The following is a 15957-nucleotide window of genomic DNA, read 5'->3' as shown; positions in this document are numbered from 1 at the left end:
GCCTAGCTTATAGATCCTTATCAATGGTGGATCTTAGCCTAGCATATAGATCATTAACAACAATGTATCTTTTAATTACTATTATTGTAGTTTTTTACTCAGTTTTTCTTGCCTCCCATTAGTTTTTTATATCAATTTGCCATTACAGCCCTGTCTCATTGCAACAATTCCAGTACAGTATATACAAGGCATTTTCCTTCCAAGCATGTCTCACTAAGCCGTTCTAGTTCTGATCACCCTGCTTGCTCAACCAGGACGTTTTGGCTGATACATGTGTGGTTGAGGGCAACACATTCCCCAGCATAACAACAATGACTCCAGGCACCCGTCCTACTGCAAGTAGTTACCAGAACACGGAGTGGAACTCACCTCTGTCCACTTTAAGCAGCGCTGAGCCAAAGTGTCACCCTGTGCTGGACCCCTGGGCAGTGCCTTCATACATTGCTGGTATGCGGCATTGATGCAGATGTACTGCATGACAATGACTTAGACTACTGTGCAAATCCAGGGGCCCCTTTTCCACTGGATCTTTGCCTAGCTTGTAGCTCAATATCACCACTGGATCTTTGCCTAGCTTGTAGCTCAATATCACCACTGGATCTTTGCCTAGCTTGTAGCTCAATATCACCACTGGATCTTTGCCTAGCTTGTAGCTCAATATCACCACTGGATCTTTGCCTATCTTGTAGCTCAATATCACCACTGAATCTTTGCCTAGCTTGTAGCTCAATATCACCACTGGATCTTTGCCTAGCTTGTAGCTCAGTATCACCACTTGCCTATCTTGTAGCTCAATATCACCACTGGATCTTTGCTTATCTTGTAGCTCAATATCCCCACGGGATCTTTGCCTATCTTGTAGCTCAATATCACCACGGGATCTTTGCCTAGCTTGTAGCTCAATATCACCACTGGATCTTTGCCTATCTTGTAGCTCAATATCACCACTGAATCTTTGCCTAGCGTGTAGCTCAATATCACCACTGGATCTTTGCCTAGCTTGTACCTCAATATTACCACTGGATATTTGCCTAGCGTGTAGCTAATCACCGTTGATTCTTTGTCTAGTGCGTAGCTCATTATCACCATTGGATGTTAGTCTAGCGTCTAGCACATTATCACCAGTGAATCTTAGCCTAACGTCTGGCTCATTATGACGTGTAGGTCATGTTAGCCTAGCGCGTCGGCCCTGTTAGCCTAGCATGGGGGGCCAGTATTACTCAAACTAGATTGCACTGGATGATACTTGGTATGTTGTTACTGTATGTGTATGCATTTTGTGTTGCAGAATTGATTTCAGTGCGTAAATTAGACTATGAAGAATAAGCTTTGAAGAGTCATATATCTGTGTCAATGTAATGACAATAATATATTGCAATCTCATTCTCTCTTTGCTCTAAGCCTAAAGGTAAACACCCCTCAGTACTTTACTGGTTAGTAACTAACGTATATGACCGGATTTAATTTCCTTTTTCAAATGGAAAGGAAGAAAGTTCCATATTCTCTCTTAGGCGTTTTTTATTGTCATAATTAGTTTAGTTTTTTTTTTTTTTACAATGAATTTTTATTACACCACACTGATATGGTATGAGGAAAGGAGTAGCTCGGTGAATTAGACTGGAACCGTCCCCCTGGCACCGACTGAAGAAACCATCAGAAGAAACCGTGTCCCAGTCTGATTCAGTGTCTGATTACAGGGAGATGACAAAAACCCGAAGTGTTCTGGCCCTTTTGGACCCGCCATGTTTACCCATTACATTATCTTTTTATTACCACTATGCAAGTAGCTGGGTTTTTGCCTAGTTCTTGGTAACTCAGTAATGAAGAGAGGGAGAGACACTAGCTAGGTTAACATTCCTGCTCTGATTCAGACCCTAGAATGAGTACAGATGGCAGCAATGGATTGCATAAGTCAGTGTTTCTCTTTTAATCATTCGTTAGCCATGGATCACTGTGAAACATTTGAGATGATTCTTCTTTCGGGCAGAGGACACATTGTCGTGATCCAACCGACAACTACAACACGTCACCAACCAAGCAAGTGGGTGAACAAATGAGAGCCACGAGCTGCCGCTTTGGCTGTCCTCCCCCTGGGCTGTAGAGCTGTAGAGCTTCCAAGATGGCCTCCCCCTGGGCTGTAGAGCTGTAGAGCTTCCAAGATGGCCTCCCCCTGGGCTGTAGAGCTGTAGAGCTTCCAAGATGGCCTCCCCCTGGGCTGAAAGAGCTGTAGAGCTTCCAAGATGGCCTCCCCCTGGGCTGTAGAGCTGTAGAGCTTCCAAGATGGCCTCCCCCTTGGCTGTAGAGCTGTAGAGATGGCCTCCCCCTGGGCTGTAGAGCTGTAGAGCTTCCAAGATGGCCTCCCTGGACCTCGTCTGCACAGTCCGTCACGATGGAGGTGGTGCAGAACTAGACTACCTCTCATTCAGGTTGTCCAGGAAACATCCCAGAGGTCCAGCTGGTTGTTACCTGTTATTTATTCAACTGTTTTTCTTATCGATTCATTTGCCTCGGTTTGATAAGCCTCCCCATATTCAGATGGCACAGAGTGGATGATCATCGAATAAATGAACTTGTGCATGTTATGCCGGTCGAAACCATGGTGCAAACCAAATGGTGGATTGAAACATGGGGAGATTGTTTTATTATCAATTAGGTGGCTCTTACAGTGAGACAGTGACCCCATCCACACAATGAAATGGTAAATCGTCCACAAAATCACCGTTTTGGAGTCTGTTTTTGGATTGTACTACCATTTAGCTGATTTGAGGAGGGTGTGGGATCTCAATGCTCTGGAAGGATTCTTAATGGAGGAACGCTCCAAGATCCCTTCCAGTGTGTTCTTCAATCTCATAAAAAATATATCGGAATAGGCTGAGTACCCTGCAAGCAGGGAGGGGGGAGGTGAGGGGGGGAGGGGGCTGCCTCTCTTCCCTATATAGTGCACCATGTTTTCTCCCAGGGTCTTCATACGTCTCTTGTTGAACATAGGGTACTATACGTACAACAGGGTGCTATTTGGGACATAGAGCGTCATAGCCGGACCTGCTGGTCTGAGGTACTAAGGGTTTAGTTTGTCTACTCCACCTCCCCAGGCCCCGTGGTCTCTTCCCATCTCTCTTTTAACCCACCCTCTCTTGCTCCTGTCTGTCTTTCTCGCTCTTCCCTTTTGCCTTTATTTTTCCATCTCTCTCTCTCTCTCATTCCTCCCATCTCTCTCAGCCCTTTACATTCTACATCTCCATATTTATCTCTTACTTCTGTCTTCATCTCTTTCTAAAGTATCTGATTCAGATATCCTCTCTCTTTCTCTCTTTAAGGTTGCAGATCTGTACTACACAAGAGTTACTGACAAGGCCAACGCAGAGAGATGGGAGGGTGGACTGGGGAGATGGGAGGACTGGGGAGATGGGAGGACGGACTGGGGAGATGGGTGGACTGGGGAGATGGGAGGACTGGGGAGATGGGAGGACTGGGGAGATGGGAGGACGGACTGGGGAGATGGGAGGACGGACTGGGGAGATGGGAGGACTGGGGAGATGGGAGGACGGACTGGGGAGATGGGAGGACTGGGGAGATGGGTGGACTGGGGAGATGGGAGGACTGGGGAGATGGGTGGACTGGGGAGATGGGTGGACTGGGGAGATGGGAGGACTGGGGAGATGGGAGGACTGGGGAGATGGGTGGACTGGGGAGATGGGAGGACTGGGGAGATGGGAGGACTGGGGAGATGGGAGGACGGACTGGGGAGATGGGTGGACGTGGCATTTCTTCAGTTCTGGGTCTGTGTTCTTTAAGTACTGGCTCCCTGGATCTGTATTTTTTTTTTTTGTACGGGTTCCCTAGGTCTGTGATCTTTTAGTTCTGGGTCTGTGTGTTCCTTTAGTATTGGGTCCCTGGTTCTGTGCGTACCTTTAGTACTGGGTCCCTGGGTCTGAGTGTTCCTGTAGTACTGGGTCCCTGCTGTATGTTCCTTTAGTACTGGGTCCCTGGGTCTTGTGTGTTTTTTAATACTGGGTCCCTGATTCTGTGTTCTGATATTGCCGAGTCCCTGTGTCTATGTTCTGATAGTATCGTGTCCCTGGGACTGTGCGTTCTTTTAGTTATACTATTGTGTGGTTGTGTAGACTGTAGACCTGAGTGTGGTTTGGTTGTTCCTCTTCCTCTAATGATGTTTTAATTTAGTGGCTGATATGTATTTTTAATGACAGCCTTTTGTCTGTCGGTTTGGAAGACTCTACGGCATGTGCCCATGTTGTGAGGGTGTGTGTCCTGACAGCGATGTTTTACTTGTGTACAATCTTCTGTCTAACCCTGTAAGTATACAGCACTTCAGTCTGGAATCCAGATGCAACAACAACCTTGACTATAATTATCCGATTTATTTGGTTTTTGGTTTTATCTTTATCAGGCACTCTTATCCAAAGCCTATTGCAAGAACAAGTGCCATGAGCACAGAAATTGTCCAAATGTTTGGCTCTGGGACTCAAACCAGCGGTTTCACATCGAGGCTGGTGGGTGGTGGGTGGGGTTAGCGGTTTCACATCGGGGCTGGTGGGTGGTGGGTGGGGTTAGCGGTTTCACATCGGGGCTGGTGGGTGGTGGGTGGGGTTAGCGGTTTCACATCGGGGCTGGTGGGTGGTGGGTGGGCTTAGCGGTTTCACATCGGGGCTGGTGGGTGGTGGGTGGGGTTAGCGGTTTCACATCGGGGCTGGTGGGTGGTGGGTGGGGTTAGCGGTTTCACATCGGGGCTGGTGGGTGGTGGCTGGTGGGTGGGGTTAGCGGTTTCACATCGGGGCTGGTGGGTGGTGGCTGGTGGGTGGTGGCTGGTGGGTGGGGTTAGCGGTTTCCCATCGGGGCTGGTGGGTGGTGGGTTGGGTTAGCGGTTTCCCATCGGGGCTGGTGGGTGGTGGGTGGGGTTAGCGGTTTCCCATCGGGGCTGGTGGGTGGTGGCTGGTGGGTGGGGTTAGCGGTTTCACATCGGGGGTGGTGGGTGGTGGGTGGTGGGTGGTGGGTGGTGGGTGGTGTTAGCGGTTTCACATCGTGGGTGGTGGGTGGTGGGTGGGGTTAGCGGTTTCACATCGGGGCTGGTGGGTGGTGGGTGGTGCTTGTCTATGTGTGCCAACAGGACGTGTGCGCGTGGGATCCTGCGTGCATACGCATACATCAGCGTGAGTGTGCAGGCACGTGTGTGTTTGATCCAGCCTTTTTCTACCCGTGTGTGTGTGTGTGTGTGTGTTTGATCCAGCGTTTTTGTACCCTAGTTTATCTGCGTGTGTGTGCGTTTTTCTACCCTTGTGTGTGTGTTTGTGTGTGTGTGCAGGCACGTGTGTGTTTCATCCAGCATTTTTCTACCCTGGTGTGTGTGCACCTCCTTCCTGGAGCTGACTGGCGGATCATCTCTCTCTGATCACCTCCTGGTTAATCTCCCCCAAACTCCACAGCTGGGTCTTCTCTCTTTCACTCTCTCGCTTTCTTTCCCTCTCTGCCTTTTTGTCTCTAAATCAATCTCTCCCTCTCTTTGTCTCTCTCCTCCCCTCCCTCTCTTTGTCTCTCTCCTCCCCTCCCTCTCTTTGTCTCTCTCCTCCCCTCCCTCTCTTTGTCTCTCTCCTCCCCTCCCTCTCTTTGTCTCTCTCCTCCCCTCCCTCTCTTTGTCTCTCTCCTCCCCTCCCTCTCTTTGTCTCTCTCCTCCCCTCCTTCTCTTTGTCTCTCTCCTCCCCTCCCTCTCTTTGTCTTTCTCCTCCCCTCCCTCTCTTTGTCTCTCTCCTCCCCTCTTTCTCTTTGTCTCTTTCCTCCCCTCCCTCTCTTTTTCTCTCTCCCCTCCCCTGCTACTGCATATCTCTCCCTTACTCTCCCCCTCTCTATCCCATCCCCCCTTCCTCTCTATCCCTCATTCCGTTTCCTCCCTCCATACATCCCTCTTTCTGAATTCAGGCTCCTCACGTGCGCAGACAGATGAGCTGCACACGGGGGGGGGGCGCACTGCAGCAGCTACTGCGTATCACCATTCTCTAGAGCTCCACTTTAACTGTTCACTGGTCATTACTTCATCTACTTTTGAGCTCTTCTTCTATTGATGCTCTATTGTACTCTTCACCAGAGTCATTACACTCTAGAGCTGTAACTGTTCTCCTCTTCACCAGTCATTACACTCTAGAGGTGTAACTGTTCTCCTCTTCACCAGTCATTACACTCTAGAGCTGTGACTGTTCTCCTCTTCACCAGTCATTACACTCTAGAGCTGTGACTGTTCTCTTCACCAGTCATTACACTCTAGAGCTGTGACTGTTCTCCTCTTCACCAGAGTCATTACACTCTAGAGCTGTGACTGTTCTCCTCTTCACCAGTCATTACACTCTAGAGCTGTGACTGTTCTCTTCACCAGTCATTACACTCTAGAGCTGTGACTGTTCTCCTCTTCACCAGAGTCATTACACTCTAGAGCTGTGACTGTTCTCTTCACCAGTCATTACACTCTAGAGCTGTGACTGTTCTCCTCTTCACCAGTCATTACACTCTAGAGCTGTGACTGTTCTCCTCTTCACCAGAGTCATTACACTCTAGAGCTGTGACTGTTCTCCTCTTCTCCAGAGTCATTACACTCTAGAGCTGTGACTGTTCTCCTCTTCTCCAGAGTCATTACACTCTAGAGCTGTGACTGTTCTCCTCTTCTCCAGAGTCATTACACTCTAGAGCTGTGACTGTTCTCCTCTTCACCAGTCATTACTCTCTAGTGCTCTTCTGTACTCTTAACTGAAGTCATGGCTGTCAAGGGTAGAGCTCAGTTGTACACTATTCAGTAGAGACATGACTATTAACATAATGATATTATTCATATCCAAGCTTCTTTGTCCATTGCTGTCCTGGTATGTACATGTTTGTTCTTGCCCATTACTAATTCCCCAATCAACCAATCACCAGCCTTGGATTAGCTGAAGTATTTTGGAACTCTTCTCACTAGTATTTAATGGCTTAGAGTCGGGTTGGGTAGACCAAGGCCCTGAGGCTATTCCACCTGGCCTGTGGTGCAGTTCCACCAAATGTGACCCTCCATTTCTTTTCAAAATTCTGATGTGGCCCCCAAGCCAAAAAGTTTTCCCTCCCCTGCTCAGACTGATCTGTACTTTACTGTGGTTGCCTGTGTGCGTGATCCAGGTCTATAGGAGCTTGTTGGGACCAGATGTCCCCTCAAAAATAGTAGAACCTGACTAGTGTGTCCCTGTAGTGTTTTTTTTTTTTTGGCTGGTCCCCACTAGGAGCCATGTATTTGTTTGGCTGGTCCTCACTAGGAGCCGTGTATTTGTTTGGCTGGTCCTCACTAGGAGCCGTGTATTTGTTTGGCTGGTCCTCACTAGGAGCCGTGTATTTGTTTGGCTGGTCCTCACTAGGAGCCGTGTATTTGTTTGGCTGGTCCTCACTAGGAGCCGTGTATTTGTTTGGCTGGTCCTCACTAGGAGCCGTGTATTTGTTTGGCTGGTCCTCACTAGGAGCCGTGTATTTGTTTGGCTGGTCCTCACTAGGAGCCGTGTATTTGTTTGGCTGGTCCTCACTAGGAGCCGTGTATTTGTTTGGCTGGTCCTCACTAGGAGCCGTGTATTTGTTTGGCTGGTCCTCACTAGGAGCCGTGTATTTGTTTGGCTGGTCCCCACTAGGAGCCATGTATTTGTTTGGCTGGTCCTCACTAGGAGCCGTGTATTTGTTTGGCTGGTCCTCACTAGGAGCCATGTATTTGTTTGGCTGGTCCTCACTAGGAGCCGTGTATTTGTTTGGCTGGTCCCCACTAGGAGCCGTGTATTTGTTTGGCTGATCCTCACTAGGAGCCATGTATTTGTTTGGCTTGTCCTCACTTGGAGTCATGTATTTGTTTGGCTGGTCCTCACTAGGAGCCATGTATTTGTTTGGCTGGTCCTCACTAGGAGTCATGTATTTGTTTGGCTGGTCCTCACTAGGAGCCATGTATTTGTTTGGCTGGTCCTCACTAGGAGCCGTGTATTTGTTTGGCTGGTCCTCACTAGGAGCCATGTATTTGTTTGGCTGGTCCTCACTAGGAGCCATGTATTTGTTTGGCTGGTCCTCACTAGGAGCCGTGTATTTGTTTGGCTGGTCCTCACTAGGAGCCATGTATTTGTTTGGCTGGTCCTCACTAGGAGCCATGTATTTCCATCTGAGGGTAAAAGTTAATGGAAAAACTACGTAGGGTTAGTACTCAGATTACTTTCAGGTTTAGGCATTACCCGTTAGACGTTAGTGCTAGGTTAAAACAAACTGTGGGAGGGGGTGGGTGTGGGTATTGATGGCTGTGTGTCATGTCAGTCCAGTCCCATTCAGAGTTTCTTTTGGGCCCCAGGACATTTTCCACTGTTGGTTTTTCCACTGTAGGTGATTCATCGACAGGGAGCTGAAGTGTGTGTGTGTGTGTGTGTTACGATATGAATACTGCGGAAACACAGCGTGTGTGTCAGTGTGTCACTGATGAGCTACAGTAAGTCCTCTTCCCAACAAGAGTTAATCCTGACCTGCTTTATGACTCAGCACTGCTACGTAAATTATTTCTTCTTCTCTGTCTCCCTCTCAACCTCTCTCTCTTGACTACCTACAGGTCGTATCCACAGTGAGATTCACAATTTTCTAGGCAACTAAAAAGGCTTTGGAAAATAATCATAATTGTTTATGAGCTTGATCTTGAAAAACACATTCATCTAGCATTTGAATGGAAATTGTTCAAAGATTAATCAAATATAAATTTTATTCAAAACATGCATGCCACAATTATTGGCACCCATTGTAGAGTCTGAGAACCAATATAAAGGTCCTTGTAGAGTCTTGTCATTTCTGTTTTCAAAAGACTACACATTTTATGGCCTATCTAGCAGTCAGAAGGTGATGATTTTGTTTAGTTTTTTATGTTTATTTTTGTCTCTGTGTTTACTATTTCTGCGTGTCTGTGGCTTTCAGTCTGTGTTTCTGAGTGTGTGTGTGTGGGGGGGTGTGTGTGTTTCTGTCTGTGTATGTGTTTCTAGTCTGGGTGTTTGTGTTTTAATCAGTGTATCTGTGTGTGTGTTTTCATCAGTGTGTCTGTGTGTGTTTTCATCAGTGTCTGTATTTCAGTCCATTTGTCTTCAGACTGATAACTGTGATGAATGATGAAATTCCCCTGTTGTTAATGTCTCAACAGGGGCTCCTTATCCAGCTTGACTCAGTCCCTCCCTCTCTCTCCCTCTCTCTCCCTCTCGCTCCCTCTCTCTCCTTCTCCATCCCTTCATCTCTCCCTCTGTCTCTCACTCCTTCAGCCACTGTAACCATCATGGCTTGGCCTGTCAGTACTGAGGTTGGATAGAGAACAAAAACAACAACTCCCACTCTCCTTTTCTATTTGTCAGACTACACCTCTAACCATGAAGTGTGTATGGTTTGTTGCAGACAGCTAGATGGCACAGGCTGTTTCTCTGCCCTGGTTCTGGGACACACTGTCAATATTTATACACCTGTGGGAGTGAGGGAGGGTGATTTGGTATGGTCTGGTGGGTGGGAGGTGGGTGGTTTGGTATGGTCGGGAGAGAGGGAGGGAGAGCGGTGGGTGGTTTGGTATGGTCGGGAGAGAGGGAGGGAGAGCGGTGGGTGGTTTGGTATGGTCTGTTGGGAGGGAGGGAGGGAGGTGGGTGGTTTGGTATGGTCTGGTGTCGGGAGGGAGGGAGGTGGGTGGTTTGGTATGGTCTGGTGGGAGGGAGGGAGGTGGGTGGTTTGGTAGGGTCTGGAGGGAGGGAGGTGGTTGGTTTGGTATGGTCTGGTGGGAGGGAGGTGGGTGGTTTGGTATGATCTGGTGGGAGGGAGGGAGGGAGGGAGGGAGGGAGGGAGGGAGGTGGGTGGTTTGGTTTGGTTTGGTCTGGTGGGAGGGAGGTGGGTGGTTTGGTATGATCTGGTGGGAGGGAGGGAGGGAGGGAGGGAGGGAGGGAGGGAGGGAGGTGGGTGGTTTGGTTTGGTTTGGTTTGGTCTGGTGGGAGGGAGGGAGGTGGGTGGTTTGAGAGGCAGAGAACGAGAGGGCAGGGCTGATGGAACAAGAGGGAGACTAGAGAGCGATTCAGTGGTTACCTGTCTACTAGATGTTGAAGTCCCTGGTGCTGAGGGGCGGGGCGGGGCAGCGGGCGGGGCAGCTGGAGGACTTGAAGGACGAGGTTGAAACAGAGGAGCAGAGTACAGTGGGACTGATGTGATTCTTTAACCCTCCATGGTGTTGTCGTCTCCAGATGTCCTCTGCGTCTGAGCTTGGTAACGGCCGGGGCTCTTGTGATGAGGTGAGGAGCAGGAGTGGCAGCTGTGCCCAGGTCCTGTCATCCAGACCCTCCAAGTCGCAGACCTCCAGGTCCCCCGGGACAAGGCCCTCCTCGGCCCAGCCGGAGCCCCAGGGAGCAGGCATGGTCCCTGCTGTTCTGGCCAGCACCTTGGAGCACATTGTAGCTCAACTGGATGTTCTTACTCAGGTAACCCATCTACACTGCAGTCCATAAGTACTTGGACAGTTTGAGCTCTGTACCCCAGCATGTTGGATTTTAAATTAACCAATGAATAAGAGGTTGAAGAGCAGACTGACAGCTTTAATTTGAGGGTATTTACATCTATAAACCAGGACTATTTAGAAATGTCAGCCCTTTTATACACCCCCCCACCCCCCATTTTTTGGGGACAAAGAAATGTCCAGTCTTACCCCATCGGACCATTTCTAACCTGAAACCCATTGTCCAAATACTTACGGAGTGTACTGAATGTCACTGTCTGTCGGTCTCTGATCTCTGCACCTCTCTGCGGAGTCTGCCAAGGTGAGGATGGCTTTTTGCAGCTCTGCATTATTCATGTCTCATAATGTGTGACAGGCTAAGCTATGGAGAGGCACCCCTCAGGGGCCAAATTATTTTCCTTTGCACCCACACAAATTATTCAGGGCCGAGGCCAAACGATTCTCCAATCCAACCACACGTCCTACAGCGCAGAGGCCAAACGATTCTCCAATCCGACCACACGTCCTACAGCGCCGAGGCCAAACGATTCTCCAATCCAACCACACGTCCTACAGCGCAGAGGCCAAACGATTCTCCAATCCGACCACACGTCCTACAGCGCCGAGGCCAAACGATTCTCCAATCCAACCACACGTCCTACAGCGCCGAGGCCAAACGATTCTCCAATCCAACCACACGTCCTACAGCGCAGAGGCCAAACGATTCTCCAATCCGACCACACGTCCTACAGCGCCGAGGCCAAACGATTCTCCAATCCAACCACACGTTCTGTGGGGATGTGCCCAAACAATTCTACAATTGAACCACCTGTTTAGGTTCAAGGATAACAAGTGGATGAAAGTTAACTAATCCAAGGGAAGATGGAAAATATTTACTGAATTAATGTTACTATACCTACTGAAAACATATTTGGCCACAAAACGCTACATAAAGCTGAGCAGTGGACTCGAAAGGTGTTTTAAAAGTGCAGAAAATTGTGAGTTAAGCAAATAGCACACAGCTGGCTAGTTTAGGTTACTAGCTTCTCTCGACTCTTCCATCCAATAATCTCAGTGGTAATATTGGCTTCTAGTTCTGTTGCAGAGTTTTGCGTGTCAACCATACAGCTTCCCCCATCGCTCTTTTCTCACACAAACGGACATTGAGCCGACACCCACTCCTTTGCATGTTATGTAGTGGGGCTCATGTTGTATCGGTAGTTTTTAAAAACATACTATTCCAATTATAACACTAAATATTTGGATCGTAAAACCATGTCAAATGCACATTAATACTAGTCACCACCATCATGCTGTTCAGAGACTACGTCAGGTGGGCTAGTCACCACCATCACGCTGTTCAGAGACTAATTCAGGCGGGCTAGTCACCACCATCACGCTGTTCAGAGACTACGTCAGGCGGGCTAGTCACCACCATCACGCTGTTCAGAGACTACGTCAGGTGGGCTAGTCACCACCATCACGCTGTTCAGAGACTACGTCAGGCGGGCTAGTCACCACCATCACGCTGTTCAGAGACTGCTGCTTCGTAGAGTTCTGTACTAGAAGGCTTCTTCTTTCCATTGACAGAAACTAATTCAAACTGGGTCAGAACTGTTTCTCTCTTGGTCTCTAGTGTTTGGAAATGTCTTCTTCAGTATAGATCTGTGTGAAGTATGTTTCAGATCCTGTTGTTTGATAATGCCACATTAACAGTTATTAACAATATTTATTTAGCAAAAATAAATATTTTTTTATAATGTTAACTTGTGAAATCTCAATTGTCAGAGGTTACCCATCTGAGGTAACGGCTGACAAGTGAATGGTTAATATGGCATTACTTAAGTTTACTATTTAAATTCAGGTTTATTAGCTAGCCAACTCTCCAGACAATAATGGCTTAGCTGAAGGTAGCGTAGCAGACCATAACTAGCTTAGCTGAAGGTAGCATAGCAGGCCGTACCTAGCTTAGCTGAAGTTTGCGTAGCAGACCATAGCTAGCTTGGCAACATGACTGTTGGACTAAAGAAATTATGAATTCCTTATCAAAGCGTACTTGATTTGTGTCATGTGTCTGTAAAGAAACTGCTCAGACCAATTCTGATTTCCACTTGATGATCATATTTCCGCTCAAAGTTTCAGCAAGAGCAAGAAGCTGTGCCTGATGAATTCCTGTCGCAAATGTTAATAGAATAGTATCTCCATATTATTTAAAAGTTATTTAAATATAAATATCACCCCAGTAACTGATGTCAATGTGAACAAGGTTTATGTGAACGCTGTTGAACCCAGCCCTCTTCACCATAGATGGTGTGAAAATATGGTAATGTGAATTTAATGATGACTTCCCTCCACCACTGAGGTGGGAAGAAAAACACTTCTTACTGGCTCTTTATTACACTGACGCCAACCTTCTCTCATCGCCAACCTCTCTTTCTCTCATCACAAACCTCTCTCTCTCATCCATATTTATTGATACTATGTGCTATTTAGCATATACTATTTATTGACTACTGTTGTTAAACCTCCCTCTGCCTCTCCTTCTGCCTCTGTCTGTCTGGAAGCTTGAAATATCCTAAAGCTTTTTCCGAAAGCAGGTCGTTCTATTAAACAGACTTAGATGTTATCATTGAGGTAATATCCTGTTGCTCGGTGGACAGACAGGCCGTGCATTAGTCAGACAGACAGCAGGCCGTGCATTAGTCAGACAGACAGCAGGCCGTGCATTAGTCAGACAGACAGCAGGCCGTGCATTAGTCAGACAGACAGCAGGCCGTGCATTAGTCAGACAGACAGCAGGCCGTGCATTAGTCAGACAGACAGCAGGCCGTGCATTAGTCTGCCAAACAGAAAACAGACAGAAAATCCGACAAACCGGAAAGGTTTTACATTAGTCTGACACACAGCGCTTGCATTAGTCTGACACACAGCGCTTGCATTAGTCTGACACACAGCGCTTGCATTAGTCTGACACACAGCGCTTGCATTAGTCTGACACACAGCGCTTGCATTAGTCTGACACACAGCGCTTGCATTAGTCTGACACACAGCGCTTGCATTAGTCTGACACACAGCGCTTGCATTAGTCTGAGACACAGCGCTTGCATTAGTCTGACACACAGCGCTTGCATTAGTCTGACACACAGCGCTTGCATTAGTCTGACACACAGCGCTTGCATTAGTCTGACACACAGCGCTTGCATTAGTCTGACAGATGCACAACTGACTTTACATTAGGCTGACATACAGAAAACAGACTTGCAATCAGTCTGTCAGACAGACCGAGAAGGTTTTACATTTGTCTGCGAGACAACAGCTCTTGCATTAGTCTGACAGAGAGATAACAGACCTCACAAAGTAGTGAACTACATGGGGAATAGGGTTAATGGTAGATGTAGTGAACTACATAGGGAATAGGGTTAATGGTAGATGTAGTGAACTACATAGGGAATAGGGTTAATGGTAGATGTAGTGAACTACATAGGGAATAGGGTTAATGGTAGATGTAGTGAACTACATAGGGAATAGGGTTAATGGTAGATGTAGTGAACTACATAGGGAATAGGGTTAATGGTAGATGTAGTGAACTACATAGGGAATAGGGTGCTACTGTGTACATAGGACAGATTTAGTTTGGCCTTCACATCTTTAAGGAGGTAATGACTGACGATGGGAAAATATTTCTGTGTTGTTAAGGGCTGCTGTTAATCCACTGGTCTGTCCACACCAGAGAGTTATGCCGAGGCATTAATTAGTGTAATCTCTTTAATCCCTAATACAGCATAATGCCATCCCTGCACCGACACCTAGCGTTTTATTTTATTTTTTAATTCACCTTCAGCTGAACACGTTCTACAGGAAATGGCTTGTTATCTGGGTCGTGGAGAGATGTTTTATTGTAAAATCAAAATCAGTAAATGTACAGCCCTAATTCATCCTGCTGTGCTTGGTAACATATTCATAACCACTGACCGAAGCATAGGGACAAAGTTCTGCTTCCCTCTGGATAAAACATTTGGATAATGGATAATGATTTTGGCCCTAATAACCAGAACAGAACAGGAGCTCTGAGAAATTGAGTCCCTAGTATTACAGTCCTTTCAACTAACCTGTGTCCCAAATGGCACCCACTTCCCTGTAGAGGGAGATGCCTTTGACCAGGATGTGTGACTTCAAACCGATGCACTAGAAACGGAATAGGGTGCCATTTGGGATCTCTCCAGAAGCTGACAGTCTCTGTTGAATTATTCACGTGAACCCTGAATACTGAAATCTGCTGTGCTAGCTGCTTTTCATAGTTTCTCTCTCTTTCTCTTTCCCTCTACCCAACCTTCAGTGCTGGTCTACCCAACCTTTCCCTCTACCCAACCTTTCCCTCTACCCAACCTTTCCCTCTACCCAACCCTTTCCCTCTACCCAACCCTTTCCCTCTACCCAACCTTTCCCTCTACCCAACCCTTTCCCTCTACCCAACCTTTCCCTCTACCCAACCCTTTCCCTCTACCCAACCCTTTCCCTCTACCCAACCTTTCCCTCTACCCAACCTTTCCCTGTACCCAACCCTTTCCCTCTACCCAACCTTTCCCTCTACCCAACCTTTCCCTCTACCCAACCTTTCCCTCTACCCAACCCTTTCCCTCTACCCAACCCTTTTCTCTCCCCCTTTCTCTCTCCCAAACCCTGCTCTCTTGCTTTTTTTTTGTCAAACTATCTCTAGCTGTCTTCTTTCTCCTCCTTCCTGTCTGCTTCTACCCCAATCACTATCTCCCTCACTCCCCACTCGCCACTTGAGGCAGCAGCCATCTTGGACCAGCCCACCGCCCCCTCATGGTCGGGCTAATGACTGTTATTGTGTGTGTGTGTGTGTGTGTGTGTGTGTGTGTGTGTGTGTGTAATTTACAGTGCTGGTCCCTGTGAGCTGTCAAGGAATAAGGTGCCATCTTGAAATATTTAGCAGAGAAGCGGGTCTGTGTCCTGAATTGTACACTATGCCCTTATTTAGTGCACTATTTTAGAACAGGGCCAATAGGGAATGATACTGACCACTATTTTTGACCGTGGCCAAATAGATGGTAGTAAGATTCCGTTTAAGATGCAGCCATTGAGAAGGGATTAAAAGGAGTTCAGAAGGAGTTGTGAGCAAACCAACATCTCTCGACAAGGGCAGAGTTGCAATACAAACACACTCACACACACACACACACACACACACACACACACACACACAGATCCAGAGATGGTTACCAGAAGAAATAAACCCATAGAACAGAGTTATGCCAGATAACTGCCAGCTCCAAGACAGATCTGAAATGTGTCCCAAATGGCTCCTTGTTCCCTTATAATATAGTGCTGTACTTCCATCAAGGTTATGTGGAGAATAGGGAGGGACAGGTAGTTATGATGTATGCACATATGTTGATGAGTCACAGGTATCCGATCATACACACTGTTTTTATATTTAAGAACAT

General features: G+C 47.5%; 1 protein-coding gene across 2 annotated transcripts in view; it reads left to right on the top strand.

Annotated features, from left to right (window-relative positions):
• Window positions 1-15957, top strand: part of poc1a (POC1 centriolar protein A) — a 41263-nt gene that overhangs the window by 18417 nt on the left and 6889 nt on the right. For both annotated transcript variants that reach the window (XM_029113411.2, XM_029113401.2), the window contains one exon: window positions 10242-10475. In XM_029113411.2, the coding sequence (XP_028969244.2) occupies window positions 10242-10475 (234 nt within the window). The remainder of the gene's footprint in view (window positions 1-10241; window positions 10476-15957) is intronic.

The sequence above is a fragment of the Esox lucius genome, chromosome 2 (genome assembly GCF_011004845.1).
Source record: "Esox lucius isolate fEsoLuc1 chromosome 2, fEsoLuc1.pri, whole genome shotgun sequence".
Lineage (NCBI taxonomy): Eukaryota > Metazoa > Chordata > Actinopteri > Esociformes > Esocidae > Esox > Esox lucius.
This window is presented reverse-complemented; position numbering and strand designations above follow the sequence as displayed.